The following is a 22,461-nucleotide window of genomic DNA, read 5'->3' on the forward strand; positions in this document are numbered from 1 at the left end:
CTTCTGCCAGAAAGCTTGCAAATTGCAACGCCTTTATATGTATTTTCTCCCGCTGCCACTTAGTAAATAGATATTTATCTGTTTTATTTTTACTGTTTATTTTTAGGTATTGTACAACATGTATTAATCCCTGTATGATTTCTGATCACTTTGCTTCTGTTTTGTTTTAGTTTTATGTTTTTATTTTCCCTGTAACTATTTTTGTAAAGTAACTTTACTATATGATATGTGGTCTGTACATTTATATATTCTTCAATTTGTTCCACATCCTAGCATCTTATATATATAAATAAAATAGAAAGAAACTTCCACATGGGAAAAATATATTAAAAACAAAGATTCCAAGACAGACCAAGTGGGAAAGCGCCACTGCTTGTGTCTGTATATGTATGGATGGATATGTGAGTGTGTGTGTGCGCGAGTATATACCTATCCTTTTTTTCCCCTAAGGTAAGTCTTTCCGCTCCCGGGATTGGAATGACTCCTTACCCTCTCCCTTAAAACCCACATCCTTTCATCTTTCCTTTTCCTTCCCTCTTTACTGACGAAGCAACCGCCACTTGCGAAATCTCGAATTTTGATTCCAAGACTTACCAAGCGGGAAAGCACCGGTAGATAGGCACAATAAATAAAACACACAAACACACACACACAGAATTTCTAGCTTTCACAGCCGACGGTTGCTTCTTCAGGAAAGAGAGAAGGAGAGGGAAAGACGAAAGGATGTGGGTTTTAAGAGAGAGGGTAAGGAGTCATTCCAATCCCGGGAGCGGAAAGACTTACCTTAGGGGGAAAAAAGGACAGGTGTACACTCGCACACACATACATATCCATCTGCACATACACAGGCACAAGCAGACAGCTTGTCAAAAAATCTGTACCAAACTTTGGGTTGGCAGGCTTGGGTAACCAAGAAGGCTTCCTCTAAGCGACCCATAAAAGCAGGGATACGACTTCCTAAAATCCTGCCCCGAAATGCGATCCATCCTTCATGAAATCCTCCCCACTCCACCAAGAGTGTCTTTCCGCAGTCCACCTAACCTTCGTAACCTCTTGGTTCATCCCTATGAAATCCCCAAACCACCTTCCCTACCCTCTGGCTCCTACCCTTGTAACCACCCCTGGTGTAAAACCTGTCCTATGCACCCTCCCACCACCACCTACTCCAGTCCTGTAACCCGGAAGGTGTACACGATCAAAGGCAGAGCTACGTGTGAAAGCACCCACGTGATTTACCAACTGACCTGCCTACACTGTCATGCTTTCTATGTGGGAATGACCAGAACAAACTGTCCATTCGTATGAATGGACACAGGCAGACAGTGTTTTTGGTAATGAGGATCACCCTGTGGCTAAACATGCCTTGGTGCACGGCCAGCACATCTTGGCACAGTGTTACACCGTCCGGGTTATCTGGATACTTCCCACCAACACCAACCTATCCGAACTCCGGAGATGGGAACTTGCCCTTCAGTATATCCTCTCTTCTCGATATCTGCCAGGCCTCAACCTCTGCTAATTTCAAGTTGCCGCCACTCATACCTCACCTGTCTTTCAACAACTTCTTTGCCTCTGTACTTCCGCCTCGACTGACATCTCTGCCCGAACTCTTTGCCTTTACAAATGTCTGCTTATGTCTGTGTATGTGTGGGTGGATATGTGTGTGTGTGACGCTTTCTATGTGGGAATGACCAGCAACAAACTGTCCATTCGCATGAATGGACACAGGCAGACAGTGTTTGTTGGTAATGAGGATCACCCTGTGACTAAACATGCCTTAGTGCACGGCCAGCACATCTTGGCACAGTGTTACACCGTCTGGGTTATCTGGATACTTCCCACCAACACCAACCTATCCGAACTCCGTAGATGGGAACTCACCCTTCAGTATATCCTCTCTTCTCGATATCCGCCAGGCCTCAACCTCCACTAATTTCAAGTTGCCGCCACTCATACCTCACCTGTCTTTCAACAACTTCTTTGCCTCCGTACTTCTGCCTCGACTGACATCTCAGCTCAAACTCTTTGCCTTTACAAATGTCTGCGTGTGTCTGTGTATGTGCGGATGGATATGTGTGTGTGTGTGCGAGTGTACACCCGTCCTTTTTGCCCCTAAGGTAAGTCTTTCCGCTCCCGGGATTGGAATGACTCCTTACCCTTTCCCTTAAAACCCACATCCTTTCGTCTTTCTCTCTCCTTCCCTCTTTCCTGAAGAAGCAACCGTCGGTTGTGAAAGCTAGAAATTCTGTGTGTGTGTTTGTGTGTTTTATTTATTGTGCCTGTCTACCGGCGCTTTCCCGCTTGGTAAGTCTTGGAATCTTTGTTTATAGAAACTTCCACATGGGAAAAATATATTAAAAACAAAGATTCAAAGACTTACCAAGTGGGAAAGCGCCGGTAGACAGGCCCAATAAATAAAACACACACACAGAATTTCTAGCTTTCACAACCGACGGTTGTTTTTTCAGGAAAGAGGGAAGGAGAGGGAAAGACGAAAGGATGTGGGTTTTAAGGGAGAGGGTAAGGAGTCATTCCAATCCCTACTTATCGTAGGGGGAAAAAAGGACAGGTGTACACTCGCACACACACACATATCCATCTGCACATACACAGACACAAGCAGATATTTGTAAAGCCAAAGAATTTGGGCAGAGATGTCAGTCAAGGCGGAAGTACAGAGGTAAAGATGTTGTTGAAAGACAGGTGAAGTATGAGCGGTGGCAACTTGAAATTAGCAGAGGTTGAGGCCTGGCAGATATCGAGATGAAAGGATATACTGAAGGGCAAGTTCCCATCTCTGGAGTTCTGACAGGTTGGTGTTAGTGGGAAGTATCCAGATAACTTGGACGGTGTAACACTGTGCCAAGATGTGCTGGCCGTGCACCAAGGCGTGTTTAGCCACAGGGTGATCCTCATTACCAACAAACACTGTCTGCCTGTGTCCATTCATATGAATGGACAGTTTGTTGCTAGTCATTCCCACTTAGAAAGCTTCACAGTGTAGGCAGGTCAGTTGGTAAATCACGAGGGTGCTTTCACACGTGGCTCTGCCTTTGATCGTGTACACCTTCCGGGTTACAGGACTGGAGTAGGTGGTGGTTGGAGGGTGCATGGGCCAGGTTTTACACCGGGGGAGGATACAAGGGCAGAGCCAGAGGGTAGGGAAGGTGGTTTGGGAATTTCATAGGGATGAACTAAGAGGTTACGAAGGTTAGGTGGACAGCGGAAAGACACTCTTGGTGGAGTGGGGAGGATTTCATGAAGGATGGATCTCATTTCAGGGCAGGATTTGAGGAAGTTGTATCCCTGCTGGAGAGCCACATTCAGAGTCTGATCCAGTCCCGGAAAGTATCCTGTCACAAGTGGGGCACTTTTGTGGTTCTTCTGTGTTAGGTTCTGGGTTTGAGGGGATGAGGAAGTGGCCCTGGTTATTTGCTTCTGTACCAGGTCGGGAGGGTAGTTGCGGGATGCGAAAGCTGTTTTCAGGTTGTTTGTGTAATGGTTCAAGGATTCCGGACTGGAGCAGATTTGTTTGCCATGAAGACCTAGGCTGTAGGGAAGGGACCGTTTGATGTGGAATGGGTGGCAGCTGTCATAATGGAGGTACTGTTGCTTGTTGGTGGGTTTGATGTGGACGGATGTGTGAAGCTGGCCATTGGACAGATGGAGGTCGATGTCGAGGAAAGTGGCATGGGTTTTGGAGTAGGACCAGGTGAATCTGATGGAACCAAAGGAGTTGAGGTTGGAGAGGAAATTCTGGAGTTCTTCTTCACTGTGAGTCCATATCATGAAGATGTCATCAATAAATCTGTACCAAACTTTGGGTTGGCAGGCCTGGGTAACCAAGAAGGCTTCCTCTAAGCGACCCATGAATAGGTTGGCGTACGAGGGGGCCATCCTGGTACCAATGGCTGTTCCCTTTAATTGTTGGTATGTCTGGCCTTCAAAAGTGAAGAAGTTGTGGGTCAGGATGAAGCTAGCTAAGGTAATGAGGAAAGAGGTTTTAGGTAGGGTGGCAGGTGATTGGCGTGAAAGGAAGTGCTCCATCGTAGCGAGGCCCTGGATGTGCAGGATATTTGTGTATAAGGAAGTGGCATCAATGGTAACAAGGATGGTTTCCGGGGGTAACAGATTGGGTAAGGATTCCAGGCGCTCGAGAAAGTGGTTGGTGTCTTTGATGAAGGATGGGAGACTGCATGTAATGGGTTGAAGGTGTTGATCTACGTAGGCAGAGATACGTTCTGAGGGGGCTTGGTAACCAGCTACAATGGGGCGGCCGGGATGATTGGGTTTGTGAATTTTAGGAAGAAGGTAGAAGGCAGGGGTACGGGGTGTCGGTGGGGTCAGGAGGTCGATGGAAGGTTTTGTAGGGAGACTAAGGTACTGAGGATTCCTTGAAGCTCTGCCTGGACATCATGAATGGGATTACCTGGCAAACTTTTGTATGTAAAGTTGTCTGAAAGCTGACGCACTCCCTCAGCCACATACTCCCGATGATCAAGTATCACGGCCGTGGAACCCTTGTCCGCCGGAAGAATGACGATGGATCGGTCAGCCTTCAGATCGCGGATAGCTTGGGCTTCAGCAGTGGTGATGTTGGGAGTAGGATTACGGTTTTTTAAGAAGGATTGAGAGGCAAGGCTGGAAGTCAGAAACTCCTGGAAGGTTTGGAGAGGGTGATTTTGAGGTGGGTCCCGCTGTGATGGAGGACAGAACTGTTCCAGGCAGGGTTCAACTTGGATAGTGTCTTGGGGAGTTGGATCATTAGGAGTAGGATTAGGATCATTTCTCTTCGTGGAAAAGTGATATTTCCAGCAGAGAGTACGAGTGTAGGACAGTAAATCTTTGACAAGGGCTGTTTGGTTGAATCTGGGAGTGGGGCTGAAGGTGAGGCCTTTGGATAGGACAGAGGTTTCGGATTGGGAGAGAGGTTTGGAGGATAGGTTGATTACTGAATTAAGGTTTTGTGGTTCCAGATTGTGTTGATTGGAATTTTGAGGTTTTGGAGGGAGTGAAGCTGGAAGTAGGAGATTGAGTAGATGGGAGAGACTGGATTTGTGTGCAATGAGAGGAGGTTGAGGTTTGATGGAAAGGTTGTGAAGGGTGAGTGAGTTGCCTTTCTGGAGTTGGGAAACCAGGAGATTGGATAGTTTTTTGAGGTGGAGGGTGGCATGCTGTTCTAATTTGCAGTTGGTCTGTAGGAGGATGCTCTGAACAGCCGGTGTGGATGTGGGAGAGGAAAGATTGAGGACTTTTATTAAGGACAGGAGTTGACGGGTGTGTTCATTGGCTGAGTTGATGTGTAGGTGAAGGATTAGGTAGGTGAGGGCAATGGATTGTTCAGTTTGGAACTGGTATAGGGACTGATGGAAAGAAGGGTTGCAGCCAGAGATGGGAACTTTGAGTGTGAAGCCTTTGGGGGTAATACCAAATGTCAGACAAGCCTGAGAAAATAAAATATGAGAGCGTAATCTGGCTAGGGCGAAGGCATGTTTGCGGAGGGAATGTAAATAAAACTTAATGGGGTCGTTGTGGGGGTGTCGTGAGGGTGACATGGTATTAGAAGGTGGAAAGTGTAACATGAGCCTGAAATGAAAATGAAAATAGAAATATATGGGGAGAGATAAAGGTGAACTAGAAAGCAACTGGTGATCTGGTGTGAAAAAAGGCGATAAAGTGTTTGTTAAAGCTGGGCTATGTTGATCCTGTTGTGAACTTGGGTTGGTAGACAACGATGTGCATAAAGGTTAGGTGGTCGTGTTGCCGCCAAAACACGTTAAAGGATGGAGAAATTCGGGAAAATTTCGAAAAAACTCCGTGTAAATGTATTAAAAGGAGTGGTTTTGTGGTGGCAGATTAAGAAAATGAGGCTAACAATTGTCTGACGAAGAAATAATGACGTTAAAACCTGTGGGAAGCGGCTAAAAATGATCAGTGACGTGGGAAAAACGGAAATGGAAATAAAGCGAAAGTTATTAGAACTAGACCAAATGGTTGTTTCGTAGGTGAAAGGAACTGTTTGTGAACTAGAAACAGTTGATTTTATAGTAGCGGTAATGTTGGAAGCGAAAGAATTTTTTTTTTTTTTTTTTTTTTTTTTTTTTTTTTTTGTTATGGTTTGGAAGTGGGTTACGTATTGTAGGGTATATATAGGCGGGATACAATTGTATAGATTATTACGGTAAAAAGGAGAAGGTAAATACAAGATGAAACTACTGGCCCAAACAAAGGGAAAATAAGACGACAGAAAAGATTTCGAAATGCTACAGAGACAATAAGAAACGTAATTGTTGGGTTCAAATTAATGATATGAATATAATAGAGGGCAACTTTCCACGTGGGAAAAATATATCTAATATAGATGTTGTTGTTGTGGTCTTCAGTCCTGAAACTGGTTTGATGCAGCTCTCCATGCTACTCTATCCTGTGCAAGCTTCTTCATCTCCCAGTACCTACTGCAACCTACATCCTTCTGAATCTGCTTAGTATAGTCATCTCTTGGTCTCCCTCTACGATTTTTACCCTCCACACTGCCCTCCAATACTAAATTGGTGATCCCTTGATGCCTCAGAACATGTCCTACCAACCGATCCCTTCTTCTGGTCAAGTTGTGCCACAAACTTCTCTTCTCCCCAATCCTATTCAATACTTCCTTATTAGTTATGTGATCTACCCATCTAATCTTCAGCATTCTTCTGTAGCACCACATTTCGAAAGCTTCTATTCTCTTCTTGTCCAAACTATTTATCGTTCATGATTCACTTCCATACATGGCTACACTCCATACAAATACTTTTAGAAATGACTTCCTGACACTTAAATCTATACTCGATGTTAACAAACTTCTCTTCTTCAGAAACGCTTTCCTTGCCATTGCCAGTCTACATTTTATATCCTCTCTACTTCGACCATCATCAGTTATTTTGCTCCCCAAATAGCAAAACTCCTTTACTACTTTAAGTGTCTCACTTCCTAATCTAATTCCCTCAGCATCGCCCGACTTAATTCCACTGCATTCCATTATCCTCGTTTTGCTTTTGTTGGTATTCATCTTATATACTCCTCTCAAGACACTGTCCATACCATTCAACTGCTCTTCCAAGTCCTTTGCTGTCTCTGACAGAATTACGATGTCATTGGCGAACCTCAAAGATTTTATTTCTTCTCCATGGACTTTAATACCTACTCCGAATTTTTCTTTTGTTTCCTTCACTGCTTGCTCAATATACAGATTGAATAACATCGGGGATAGACTACAGCCCTGTCTCACTCCCTTCCCAACCACTGCTTCCCTTTCATGTCCCTCGACTCTTATAACTGCCATCTGGTTTCTGTACAAATTGTAAATAGCCTTTCGCTCCCTGTGTGTTACCCCTGCCACCTTCAGAATTTGAAAGAGAGTATTCCAGTCAACATTGTCAAAAGCTTTCTCTAAGTCTACAAATGCTAGAAACGTAGGTTTACCCTTCCTTAATCTAGCTTCTAAGATAAGTCGTAGGGTCAGTATTGCCTCACGTGTTCCAACATTTCTACAGAATCCAAACTGATCTTCCCCGAGGTCAGCTTCTACTAGTTTTTCCATTCATCAGTAAAGAACTCGTGTTAGTATTTTGAAGCTGTGACTTATTAAACTGATAGTTTGGTAATTTTCACATCTGTCAACACCTGCTTTCTTTGGGATTGGAATTATTATATTCTTCTTGAAGTCTGAGGGTACTTCGCCTGTCTCATACATCTTGCTCACCAGATGGTAGAGTTTTGTCAGGACTGGCTCTCCCAAGGTCGTCAGTAGTTCCAATGGAATGTTGTCTACTCCAGGGGCCTTGTTTCGACTCAGGTCTTTTAGTGCTCTGTCAAACTCTTCACGCAGTATCGTATCTCCCATTTCATCTTCATCTACATCCTCTTCCATTTCCATAATATTGTCCTTAAGTACATCACCCTTGTATAGACCCTCTATATACTCCTCCCACCTTTCTGCTTTCCCTTCTTTGGTTAGAACTGGGATTCCATCTGAGCTCTTAATATTCATACAAGTGGTCCTCTTTTCTCCAAAGGTCTCTTTAATTTTCCTGTAGGCAGTATGTATCCTACCCTAGTGAGATAAGCCTCTAAATCCTTACATTTGTCCTCTAGCCATCCCTGCTTAGCCATTTTGCACTTCCTGTGGATGTCATTTTTGAGACGTTTGTATTCCTTTTTGCCTGCTTCATTTACTGCATTTTTGTATTTTCTCCTTTCATCAATTAAATTCAATATTTCTTCTGTTATCCAAGGATTTCTACTAGCCCTCGTCTTTTTACCTACTTGATCCGCTGCTGCCTTCACTACTTCATCCCTCAAAGCTACCCATTCTTCTTCTATTGTATTTGTTTCCCCCATTCCTGTCAATTGTTCACTTACGCTCTTCCTGAAACTCTCTACAACCTCTGGTTCTTTTAGTTTATCCAGGTCCCATCTCCTTAAGTTCCCTCCTTTTTGCAGTTTCTTCAGTTTTAATCTACAGGTCATAACCAACAGATTGTGGTCAGAGTCCACATCTGCCCCTGGAAATGTCTTACAATTTAAAACCTGGTTCCTAAATCTCTGTCGTACCATTATATAATCTATGTGAAACCTGTCAGTATCTCCAGGCTTCTTCCATGTATACAGCCTTCTTTTATGATTCTTGAACCAAGTGTTACCTATGATTAAGTTGTGCTCTGTGCAAAATTCTACCAGGCGGCTTCCTCTCTCATTTCTTTGCCCCAGGCCATATTCACCTGCTACGTTTCCTTCTCTCCCTTTTCCTACTACCGAATTCCAGTCGCCCTTCACTATCTGAATAATTTCTTTTATTTGATCATACATTTCTTCAATTTCTTCATCATCTGCAGACCTAGTTGGCATATAAACTTGTACTACTGTAGTAGGTGTGGGCTTCGTATCTATCTTGGCCACAATAATGAGTTCACTATGTTGTTTGTAGTAGCTTACCCGCATTCCTATTTTCCTATTCATTATTAAACCTACTCCTGCATTACCCCTATTTGATTTTGTGTTTATAACCCTGTAGTCACCTGACCAGAAGTCTTGTTCCTCCTGCCACCGAACTTCACTAATTCCCACTATATCTAACTTTAACCTATCCATTTCCCTTTTTAAATTTTCTAACCTACCTGCCCGATTAAGGGATCTGACATTCCAGTTTTCTTTCTCCTGATAATGACATCCTCTTGAATAGTCCCCACCCGGAGATCCAAATGGGGGACTATTTTACCTCCGGAATATTTTGCCCAAGAGGATGCCATCATCATTTAATCATACAGTAAAGCTGCATGCCCTCGGGAAAAATTATGGCTGTAGTTTCTCCTTGCTTTCAGCCGTTCGCAGTACCAGCACAGCAAGGCTGTTTTGGTTATTGTTACAAGGTCAGATCAGTCAATCATCCAGACTGTTGCCCCTGCAACTACTGAAAAGGCTGCTGCCCCTCTTCAGGAACCACACGTTTGTCTGGCCTCTCAACAGATACCCCTCCGTTGTGGTTGCACCTACTGTACGGCTATCTGTATCGCTGAGGCACGCAAGCCTCCCCACCAACGGCAAGGTCCATGGTTCATGGGGGGGCTAATATAGATATATATAGATATATTTTTCCCAAGTGGAATGTTTCCCTCCCTCTCTCTCTCTATCTCTCTCTCTCTCTCTCTCTCTCTCTCTCTCTCTCTCTCTCTCTCTCTCTCATATATATACATAGATATAGAGGGAAACATTCCATGTGGGAAAAATATATCTAAAAACAAAGATGATGTGACTTACCAAACAAAAGCGCTGGCAGGTCGATAGACACACAAACAAACACAAACATACACACAAAATTCGAGTTTTCGCAACAGGCGGTTGCTTTGTCAGAAAAGAGGGAAGGAGAGGGAAAGATGAAAGAATGTGGGTTTTAAGGGAGAGGGTAAGGAGTCATTCCAATCTCGGGAGTGGAGAGACTTACCTTAGGGGGAAAAAAGGATAGGTATACACTCGCACACACACACATATGTATGTGCGGATGGATATGTGTGTGTGTGTGTGTGTGTGTGTGCGAGTGTATACCTATCCTTTTTTCACCTAAGGTAAGTCTTTCTGCTCCCAGGATTGGAATGACTCCTTACCCTCTCCCTTAAAACCCACATCCTTTAATCTTTCCCTCTCCTTCCCTCTTTCCTGACGAAGCAACCGCCGCTTGCGAAATCTCGAATTTTGTGTGTACGTTTGTGTGTCTATAGACCTGCCAGCGCTTTTGTTTGGTAAGTCACATCAGCTTTGTTTATAAAATAGAAAGAAACTTCCACATGGGAAAAATATATTAAAAGCAAAGATTCCAAGACTTACCAAGCGGGAAAGCGCCGGCAGACAGGCATATGAACAAAACACACAAACACACACACAGAATTACTAGCTTTCGCTTGAGGTGTTGGGGGGAGTGGAGCTGGAAGTGGGAGATTGAGTAGATGGGAGAGAGCTAGTAATTCTGTGTGTGTGTTTTGTTCATGTGCCTGTCTGCCGGCGCTTTTCCGCTATATATACCCTTAGGGGAAAAAAAGGACAGGTGTACACTCGCACACACACACATATCCATCCGCACATACACAGACACAAGCAGACATATTTAAAGGCAAAGAGTGACTTTGCCTTTAAATATGTCTGCTTGTGTCTGTGTATGTGCGGATGGATATGTGTGTGTGTGCGAGTGTACACCTGTCCTTTTTTTCCCCTAAGGGAAATCTTTCCGCTCCCGGGATTGGAATGACTCCTTACCCTCTCCCTTAAAACCCACATCCTTTCGTCTTTCCATCTCCTTCCTGAAGAAGCAACCATCGGTTGCGAAAGCTAGTAATTCTGTGTGTGTGTTTGTGTGTTTTGTTCATGTGCCTGTCTGGTGCTTTCCCGCTTGGTAAGTCTTGGAAAATATATATATATATACTAAGAATAGTATACACAAAAACTGTGTGTTGTGAAAAGTGATGTATGTTGAATACACAATTCAGTTCTGTGTATCATTATTCTAGTAAGAGGTATTATTTGAACTTATATATATATAAAGCCACATCTACTAAGAATAGTATACACAAAAACTGTGTGTTGTGAAAAGTGATGTATGTTGAATACACAATTCAGTTCTGTGTATCATTATTCTAGTAAGAGGTAGTATTTGAACTTACCTCATTGCATGTTGCAGAACACGGTTGTACTATGAGGAAAAGTTTGGACACATGAATGAGTATCCACATTAATTGTAATGATAGGAAGGCAGGATCTGTCTGTCCATATGTCATTGGGTATAAAAGATTTAACAGAAAGAAATATGGACTAATAATGCAATGCAAGAAAATGGACAATGTATGGACAAGGATTTGAAATCCATAAGCAGAGTTTACTGCATCAACTGCATCGTAAAGCTCAGCATGAATTTCACATAAACTGTGTAATATTAGAAGCTGCTGGTTAGGAGTATAGTTGCCATTTGAAGAATAAGCTCTAATTTTTTCATACTTGACTCCTGCTTTGACACGGTCTCTCTGTGTTTTCAGTCCTGTAAAGAAGAATAAAATTACCTTTTTTAAGTAGAACTTTTTTGGAATATTCAAAGTAAGCCTACTTCCATTTAAATTTTTAAAAGGCATTCAATACATTACCAGAAAAGAACTTATCACTAATCTGTGTCTAATAATGATTAGTGTGATTACAATGTGTTTCATGAAAAGATCACATATTAAATTGTAACTACAAAAATAATGTTTAAATATTTAACAACTCAAAGAAATGCTGTCAACTAAAACATTTTTAGAATACATTTAAGATCACTACCACTAAACCACTGTTTCAATCATACATAAGAATTTCCATAGTTTAATTACTACAGTGGCTGAGGACCACTTGTCTGAAATTTCATAGATATTCAACCACTTAGTTTGGTTGGAATTTCAAGAAAATTTATTAGTTCATATTGGCATGACACTGAGCATTCATACATTGCTAGAATTTAGACTCACCACAATATTTACATTTTTTGAAAGACCAAACAATTGAATATTCCATTATCAAGTGATAAATTTTAACAAATATCTTCAAATGTTGGTAACTAAGCTTACTACAAAGATTCTAGTACATACTTAGCAGTCTTATTTCTGTGTGGTGGTGAGAAAAAGGGGAGGAGGGGTACTGGAAGCACCCTCCTCAAAAAACAATAGCTTGCATTGAAGTAATTTGGAGTAATGAAATTAATCATAATATTATTATGAAAAGGAAAGTCATCACTCACCATAAGCAGAGGTACTGAGTCGCAGATGGACACAACAAAAAGGCTGTCACAAATAAAATTTCCGACCCGTGCCTTTGTCAAAAGTAGATTAGAGACAGACACACACAAGAGACAGACAGACAGACACACACACACACACACACACACACACACACACACACACACACACACACACACAACTCATACACAGATGACTGCAGTCCAGTGGCAGAAACAGACAAACCTCAAGGAGGGGGCACTAAGGACGTCTTGAGCTACCTTTACTTTTACCATAATAAAAAAATAATCAAGTCACATGCAAAGTTTAAGAAAGTTTTATTTAAACTGATTATACACACAAGACAATGCCATCTTATGATATAAAAAATTTAGAACTGTGGTCCTCTTCCTCAAATGATGAATTCTGTGCACCTATTCTTTCTGGCAAATCGGTTAATTACAACATCAATAGGACAATCAGTGTCTGGGTGAGTGTTCAACGGAGCTAAGCCATTAAGTTGATCCTCCTTCATTGTCAACCTCAGCCCCGTCTTTGTACCCCACAATGTGGAAAAATGTCTTTCTACTGTAGCAAATGATGCAGATAGCTATCTATGTGCCAGACAGAAACGTATAAAACATGATGACTCGGACGTGTATGCTACATAGGAAAGTGCCACTACTTGATAACTTGATTCAGTTGAGTCGACTGATGAAAGAAATGAACAAAAAAGTGCGGGCTGACTGGCGGAGGCGGCACGGGTGGCCCCACAAGGGGGAGCACGTGGATATGTATCTGCCACTGCTGCAGTCTTAGGCAACTATAGCCACACTGCAAGCAGCAGCACCAGTGCACGATGGGAGTGGCGACGTGGTGGGGGTGAGGAGGAGGCTGGGATGGTCAGAGGCAGGGATAGCAGAGTAGGGGTGGTAGTGCTGCTGGAGAGCACACAGGGATGAGGTGGAGAGATGGTAGGGCAGTTATGTGCAGTCAGAAAGTTAGACAAAGGGCAGGGGAGAGGTGGGGATGGGGAGGGGGCAGCGGAAAAATAGAGAAGTAAAAATACTGAATGTGATGATGAAATGAGGGCTGTATAGTGCTGGAATGGGACCAGAGAGGCTGGATGGGTGAGGCCGATGACTAACAATGGTTGAGGCCATGAGGGTTATGGGAGCATGGGATATACTGCAGAGAAAGTTCCCAACTGTGCATTACAGAGAAGGTGGTGTTGCTGGGAAGGATCAATATGGCAAAGGCTTGAAGCAGTCATTGAAATGAAGGATGTCATGTTTGGCAGTGTGCTCAGCAACTGGTTGTTCATTTGTTTCATTATGGAAACTATTAAAAGCATCTCACATTGGTGTCTGCACTAAATTTCGAGCTTTCGTGAAAATTATCCAGTTTTGGGGATTTTGCGTTCTTCTGAATTTGGCATGTTTTTTTCGTTGCTTCTTCAATGGTGTTCTGACATGTTCTGTGTACCATTGTGGATCAGTCCCGCCTCTTATTAAGTTAACAGTATGAATCTATCTATTGCTGTCGATATTGTATCTTTGAATTTGAGCCATATCTGGTCTACACTTACATAATTAGCTTGGAAGGAATGGAGACTCTCTCTTAGGATTGCATCAAGTTAGTTTTTATCTGCTGATTTAAATAGATATATTTTATTTTTTATGAACAGAAAACTCAAAAAGTGTTTTTTTCCCCATACCTTCTCATAGGTGTTCAATGCGCCCCCCTTGAGATGCATGACATATGTTAGTGTGGTATCCAAATTGTTGTTCCCACACTACAGCAAGCATTCTTAAGTTATAGCTTCCACAGCTCCTGTTATGCAATGTCTCAGTTCATTCAGGCAATTAACAAAGTCTTTAATAAGGGATTTAGGATTCTGGGTGTATAGGAAGAATTCCGGTAGATGCAAACTATACACCCACAGTCCTTAATCCCTCACTTGGTTCAGATTCACTGATGACACCCTATCTATATTCCTCCAGATTTTCAACAACTTCTCTCCCACTTCCTTCACCTGGTCCTACTCAACCCAACAAAGATGCTGACCACCTAAAAGCTCAAAGATGGCTACATCACTACCTCTGAGCAATACCTCCAAATTGACAGTTGCCACATGTTCTACACCAAGAAGTCCTTTCCATACAGCCTAGCCACCCATGGTCATCGCATCTGCAGTGATGAGTAATCCCTCTCAAAATGTACTGACGGCCTCACTTAAGCCTTCACAGACCATAATTATCCTCCCAACCTTGTGAAAAAATAAATCTTCTGTGCCTTATCTATCCAGTCGCCCACAACCTCCCAAAGTCCCACCGTCTGGCCACAGAGAAGCATTCCCCTGAAACTCAGTACCACCCAGGACTGGATCCAAAAGAATCATCCAATTTGCCACATCTATATTTCTGAAACTACACTCCTGGAAATGGAAAAAAGAACACATTGACACCGGTGTGTCAGACCCACCATACTTGCTCCGGACACTGCGAGAGGGCTGTACAAGCAATGATCACACGCACGGCACAGCGGACACACCAGGAACCGCGGTGTTGGCCGTCGAATGGCGCTGGCTGCGCAGCATTTGTACACCGCCGCCGTCAGTGTCAGCCAGTTTGCCGTGGCATACGGAGCTCCATCGCAGTCTTTAACACTGGTAGCATGCCGCGACAGCGTGGACGTGAACCGTATGTGCAGTTTACGGACTTAGAGCGAGGGCATATAGTGGGCATGCGGGAGGCCGGGTGGACGTACCGCCGAATTGCTCAACACGTGGGGCGTGAGGTCTCCACAGTACATCGATGTTGTCGCCAGTGGTTGGCGGAAGGTGCACGTGCCCGTCGACCTGGGACCGGACCGCAGTGACGCACGGATGCACGCCAAGACCGTAGGATCCTACGCAGTGCCGTAGGGGACCGCACCGCCACTTCCCAGCAAATTATTGACACTGTTGCTTCTGGGGTATCGGCGAGGACCATTCGCAACCGTCTCCATGAAGCTGGGCTATGGTTCCGCACACCGTTAGGCTGTCTTCCGCTCATGCCCCAACATCGTGCAGCCCGCCTCCAGTGGTGTCGCGACAGGCGTGAATGGAGGGACGAATGGAGACGTGTCGTCTTCAGCGATGAGAGTCGCTTCTGCCTTGGTGCCAATGATAGGTCGTATGCGTGTTTGGCGCCGTGCAGGTGAGCGCCACAATTAGGACTGCATACGACCGAGGCACTCAGGGCCAACACCCAGCATTATGGTGTGGGGAGCGATCTCCTACACTGGCCGTACACCTCTGGTGATCGTCGAGGGGACACTGAATAGTGCACGGTACATCCAAACCGTCATCGAAGCCATCGTTCTACTATTCCTAGACCGGCAAGGGAACTTGCTGTTCCAACAGGACAATGCACATCCGCATGTATCCCGTGCCACCCAACGTGCTCTAGAAGGTGTAAGTCAACTACCCTGGCCAGCAAGATCTCCGGATCTGTCCCCCATTGAGCATGTTTGGGACTGGATGAAGCGTCATCTCACGCTGTCTGCACTTCCAGCACGAACGCTGGTCCAACTGAGGCGCCAGGTGGAAATGGCATGGCAAGCCGTTCCACAGGACTACATCCAGCATCTCTACGATCGTCTCCATGGGAGAATAACAGCCTGCATTGCTGCGAAAGGTGGATATACACTGTACTAGTGCCGACATTGTGCATGTTCTGTTGGCTGTGTCTATGTGCCTGTGGTTCTGTCAGTGTGATCATGTGATGTATCTGACCCCAGGAATGTGTGAATAAAGTTTCCCCTTCCTGGGACAATGAATTCACGGTGTTCTTATTTCAATTTCCAGGAGTGTAATAAAAAACAATGAATACACCCTGTATAAGGACCACATAATGAATGTAAATGCCTTACATGTATAGTGTATTTTACATGAATGTGCCATGAGCACACACCAGCAGCAAAGAATACAAAGACTAAGCATGCCTAATTTCCACCCTCAGGCAGAATTCGCTCCTAGTTTTTCATTCAATGCCTGCTACCATTCTGATGTTTGTGTCATCTATACTGTTCACCAACAATCCCACATTTGGGCACGATCATAATATAAACTCATGTAGCTCTCAGATGTGTGCAGGTGTTAATCTCTATAGATGGTACTTGCTAATTCTCAACACTGGTATGGACTCAGTGGTGTGATATTATCAATGGTTACCTGATCAGCCCTTGTAGGCCATCTTGACATTTGAATTCACCAGCACACTTCACATTCTTGAGGCACAAACTGCCTGTATCCATGGAAAATGTACCCACATAAATTTTCTGCACCATTATATTTCATGCATGTTGGAGTCCCAGTATACTTCATTTTTTATGTATGTCAGTAGTGGTAAAACACCCTCCTAAGACAGTGGACCATGCATTGAAGTCCAGTCAATTGTTTGCTTGTCTTCTGACATTATTCCACTGGATATTTTACTGTGGGACACATTATCAAGTAGCTTTGTCAACCCATATTGGGTGTCCATATGCATAAATTGCTGCCATTGCTAGATATTTTGAGCAGTTCCTGTGATGTGTTGTGCCTGCCTTTCAATGTTGGAGTAACTTATGCCTGTGTAATTTTTGGCACATAGTACTGCTGGGGAGTGATACCTTAAACGACCTCAGTCAGTGAGTGGTTGCCATTGGTCCTCTCTTGTAAGGACATATAACAGGCAGCTCAATTAGTGACAGTACAGATTTTGCTATTAAGGGTGGTACAGAACAAGAGAAGTGATTCTACATTTTTATCTGTGGACATTACACTAAGGGAACAAATACACTTCCTAGGCAACACATGTTTTTTACTTTCCAGAATTAATTTTCATTCTGCAGTGGTGTGTGCACTGTTATCAACCTTCCAAGCAGATTAAAACTGTACTCTGAACAAGGGCTTGAATCTGTGAACTTTGCCAGGATAAGGTTCCAGTTTCAAGTTCTCGTCTGAGACCACAATTAGGAAGTTTCATATTTTTTACTGGTTGAGATAATACAGAATCTGAAGCCAAGTGATCATAATAGGTTAGGTGATCAGTTTATGTCTCAACACTTCATTTTTAAATATCATTCCTCAGAAGGCTCAAACAGGAAGAGTGGAAGTTCTACTACAACCTGCTGTCCCGTATGGTAGAGTGCTAGATAACTCCAAAGAATGCTGAACACTTAATTCCATTATGAAAATTTTGTTACTATAAAAGAAAATGTTAATTACAGCAGTTTAACATTACGAAACAACAGGGTGGTGTGATACCCATCAATAAGAAAATCTAAGAGGTATGGCTTTTGTGGGAGATCTCTGAATAACTGTCATTGTTTAGCATGTAAACATAAAGGGTTAGAAATGCTATACATGGCAAGAAACAATTCCTGGGATGATAAAGTAAAACATAAGAACTATGCAACTAAGGCTAAAATGTGCATTTGATCAAACTAAATGATTTTAAAAACTATAGCCACAAACCAACGCTATAATAAAGAAAAATATACAGACCCTCCATCCAAACCTATGCAGTGTCTTGGTTAGCTTAACAGCAGATGTAGAATATTGAAGAACAATTTGAAATAAAGAATGAAAGCTGTACCTAAAGGCCTGTTGGCAGTTGCGTATCTCGGGCAAACAATTGGTCGGCGTACAACCAGAGCCCTCCGCGCTGCTGACAGAACCCGATGCAGTACCGTGGCTGCTGAGGTCGGGCGACGCTGGACTGAGTTATGGGGTGGCAGAGGTGGTTGTGAGGGTGGCAGCCACAGAGCAGGACCACTGTCATCAGTGACCACAGCCATCAGACGGTTTAGCAAGCGGTAGCGCTGCTGCAAGTGCCACACGATGTGCACAAACTGCATCTCAAGTGCGCCCACCACTAGATAGAGGCCGTATATGGGTAAGTAGATGGAGGGCAGACGGCCTGCCTTGGAGGCCCACACCCAGGCATCGTAGAGTGCCATCAGCACCAGGTATCCCTGGCAGGCTACCAACAACAGCCGGCGGTGCCGGTCCGCCCGCCGCCACAGCTGTAAGCTCAGTGAAGCCGCCATCCTGCACAGAGTGTTGTCACTTCGACTTATTGAGTGCTGTCAATGATTGATAAACTAGGCAGTCACAAAAATGGGCATTCTTTGATCACATGGATGACATGTGACATTGTGCATAACAGATATGTAGAAAGATTGTAGATTATTTGACAAACTGATAAGTCTATATTTTCACTAACAATAAACTTTATAACACAGACATTAATGGGCAGCAGCTTGTACTTATTGCAGCTTTTCACTATTTCCTGAAGATAAGCTCCATATTTTAGTATTCCTATGACTTCAAATTCTGACTGTTTCTTTGCCATAATAGTGTTGTTGCTGTTATTGTTGTGGTCTTCAGTCCTGAAACTGGTTTGATGCAGCTCTCCATGCTACTCTATCCTGTGCAAGCTTCTTCATCTCCCAGTACCTACTGCAACCTACATCCTTCTGAATCTGCTTAGTGTAGTCATCTCTTGGTCTCCCTCTACGATTTTTACCCTCCACACTGCCCTCCAATACTAAATTGGTGTTCCCTTGATGCCTCAGAACATGTCCTACCAACCGATCCCTTCTTCTGGTCAAGTTGTGCCACAAACTTCTCTTCTCCCCAATCCTATTCAATACTTCCTCATTAGTTATGTGATCTACCCATCTAATCTTCAGCATTCTTCTGTAGCACCACATTTCGAAAGCTTCTATTCTCTTCTTGTCCAAACTATTTATCGTCCATGTTTCACTTCCATACATGGCTACACTCCATACAAATACTTTCAGAAATGACTTCCTGACACTTAAATCTACACTCGATGTTAACAAATTTCTCTTCTTCAGAACTTTCCTTCCCATTGCCAGTCTACATTTTATATCCTCTCTACTTCGACTATCATCAGTTATTTTGCTCCCCAAATAGCAAAAGTCCTCTCATTTCTTAATCTAATTCCATCAGCAGCACCCGACTACATTCCATTATCCTCATTTTGCTTTTGTTGATGTTCATCTTATATCCTCCTTTCAAGACACTTTCCATTCCATTCAACTGCTCTTCCAAGTCCTTTACTGTCTCTGACAGAATTACAATGTCATCGGCGAACCTCAAAGTTTTTATTTCTTCTCCATGGATTTTAATACCTACCCTGAATTTTTCTTTTGTTTCCTTTACTGCTTGCTCAATATACAGATTGAATAACATCGGGGAGAGGTTACAACCCTGTCTTACTCTCTTCCCAACAACTGCTTCCCTTTCATGTCCCTCGACTCTTATAACTGCTACCTGGTTTCTGTACAAATTGTAAATAGCCTTTCGCTCCCTGTATTTTACCCCTGACACCTTTAGAATTTGAAAGAGAGTATTTCAGTCAACATTGTCAAAAGCTTTCTCTAAGTCTACAAATGCTAGAAACGTAGGTTTGCCCTTCCTTAATCTAGCTTCTAAGATAAGTCATAGGGTCAGTATTGCCTCACGTGTTCCAACAGTTCTACGGAATCCAAACTGATCTTCCCCGAGGTCGGCTTCTACTAGTTTTTCCATTGGTCTGTAAAGAATTCGTGTTAGTATTTTGCAGCTGTGACTTATTAAACTGATAGTTCGATAATTTTCACATCTGTCAACACCTGCTTTCTTTGGGATTGGAATTATTATATTCTTCTTGAAGTCTGACGGTATTTCGCCTGTCTCATACATCTTGCTCACCAGATGGTAGAGTTTTGTCAGGACTGGCTCTCCCAAGGCCGTCAGTAGTTCCAATGGAATGTTGTCTACTCCGGGGCCTTGTTTCGATTCAGGTCTTTCAGTGCTCTGTCAAACTCTTCACGCACCATCGTATCTCCCATTTCATCTTCATCCACATCCTCTTCCATTTCCATAATATTGTCCTCAAGTACATCGCCCTTGTATAGACCCTCTATATATTCCTTCCACCTTTCTGCTTTCCCTTCTTTGCTTAGAACTGGGTTTCCATCTGAGCTCTTGATATTCATACAAGTGGTTCTCTTATCTACAAAGGTCTCTTTAATTTTCCTGTAGGCGGTATCTATCTTACCCCTAGTGATATAAGCCTCTACATCCTTACAGTTGTCCTCTAGTGATCCCTGCTTAGCCATTTTGCACTTCCTGTCGATCTCATTTTTGAGACGTTTGTATTCCTTTTTGCCTGCTTCATTTACTGCATTTTTATATTTTCTCCTTTCATCAATTAAATTCAATATTTCTTCTGTTACCCAAGGATTTCTACTAGCCCTTGTATTTTTACCTACTTGATCCTCTGCTGCCTTCACTACTTCAACCCTCAAAGCTACCCATTCTTTTTCTACTGTATTTGTTTCCCCCATTCCTGTCAATTGTTCACTTACGCTCTCCCTGAAACTCTCTAGAACCTCTGGTTCTTTCAGTTTATCCAGGTCATATCTCCTTAAGTTCCCTCCTTTTTGCAGTTTCTTCAGTTTTAATCTACAGGTCATAACCAATAGATTGTGGTCAGAGTCCACATCTGCCCCTGGAAATGTCTTACAATTTAAAACCTGGTTCCTAAATCTCTGTCTTACCATTATATAATCTATCTGATACCTTTTAGTATCTCCAGGGTTCTCCCATGTATACAACCTTCTTTTATGATTCTTAAACCAAGTATTAGCTATGATTACGTTGTGCTCTGTGCAAAATTCTACCAGGCGGGTTCCTCTTTCATTTCTTAGCCCCAATCCATATTCACCTACTATGTTTCCTTCTCTCCCTTTTCCCACTGCCGAATTCCAGTCACCCATGACTATTAAATTTTCATCACCCTTCACTATCTGAACAATTTCTTTTATTTCATCATACATTTCTTCAATTTCTTTGTCATCTGCTGAGCTAGTTGGCATATAAACTTGTACTACTGTAGTAGGTGTGGCCTTCGTATCTATCTTGGCCACAATAATGTGTTCACTATGCTGTTTGTAGTAGCTTACCTGCATTCCTATTTTCCTATTCATTATTAAACCTACTCCTGCATTACCCCTATTTGATTTTGTGTTTATAACCCTGTAGTCACCTGACCAGAAGTCTTGTTCCTCTTGCCACCGAACTTCACTAATTCCCACTATATCTAACTTTAACCTATCCATTTCCCTTTTTAAATTTTCTAACCTACCTGCCCAATTAAGGGATCTGACATTCCACACTCCGATCCGCAGAATGCCAGTATTCTTTCTGCTGATAATGACATCCTCTTGAGTAGTCCCCGCCCGGAGATACGAATGGGGGACTATTTTACCTCCGGAATATTTTACCCAAGACGACGCCATCATCATTTAATCATACAGTAAAGCTGCATGCCCTCGGGAAAAATTACGGCTATAGTTTCCCCTTGCTTTCAGCCGTTCACAGTACCAGCACAGCAAGGCCGTTTTGGTTATTGTTACAAGGTCATATCAGTCAATCATCCAGACTGTTGCCCTTGCAACTACTGAAAAGGCTGCTGCCCCTCTTCAGAAACCACACGTTTGTCTGGCCTCTCAACAGATACTCCTCCGTTGTGGTTGTACCTACGGTATGGCTATCTGTATCGCTGAGGCACGCAAGCCTCCCACCAATGGCAAGGTCCATGGTTAATGGGGGAAGGGCAATTATTAATCCATAAGTATCTGCAAAAACAGAAACTGTAGGTTTTACATTTATCATGATTGATGACTAAGGCTATCTTTTCATTAGCACTTTTCTTTCAGGTTCACTATCGTGGCATGGGTTATCATTCGTTGGTTTCATTATTAGTTAGTTGCATGTCACACAGATGATGTGCACAATAAATAGTGTAATGTGAATGTGTCAACTGAGCAAAGACTGCACAGAAAAATACAAACTGGCCATTTACAGTTTTGAAATTGAGTACTTATTTCTAATGAAGAACTCATCTATAGCACATACAATGTTAAAAAAATCTTTAATCCACATTTTAAAACACTTCTCTTGCAGACAACATCATTGTTAACTTTGATAGGGATTTGCACACTGTCAGTATTGTAGGTGGGGGATTTGCAGACCACGATCCAATACTCCTCACACTCAACCTGAACAAAACTAAAGCACTCCCCTCCAACACTAGTGCCAATGCTAAGGAAAAGGTGACTTGGGTTAGAGGGCAGAAGGAAGAATTGG

The 22,461-nt window shown here is 43.0% G+C and overlaps 1 protein-coding gene across 1 annotated transcript in view; it reads right to left on the reverse strand.

Moving 5' to 3' along the window:
- LOC126334645 (gustatory receptor for sugar taste 43a-like) overlaps positions 1–11,379 on the reverse strand; it is an 84,228-nt gene extending 72,849 nt beyond the window's left edge. The window contains exon 1 of the mRNA XM_049997089.1: positions 11,193–11,379. Coding sequence (XP_049853046.1) covers positions 11,193–11,306 — 114 coding nt within the window. The 5' untranslated portion in view covers positions 11,307–11,379. The remainder of the gene's footprint in view (positions 1–11,192) is intronic.
- Between the last annotated feature and the right edge of the window lie 11,082 nt (positions 11,380–22,461).

The sequence above is a fragment of the Schistocerca gregaria genome, chromosome 2 (genome assembly GCF_023897955.1).
Source record: "Schistocerca gregaria isolate iqSchGreg1 chromosome 2, iqSchGreg1.2, whole genome shotgun sequence".
Taxonomy (NCBI): Eukaryota; Metazoa; Arthropoda; class Insecta; order Orthoptera; family Acrididae; genus Schistocerca; species Schistocerca gregaria.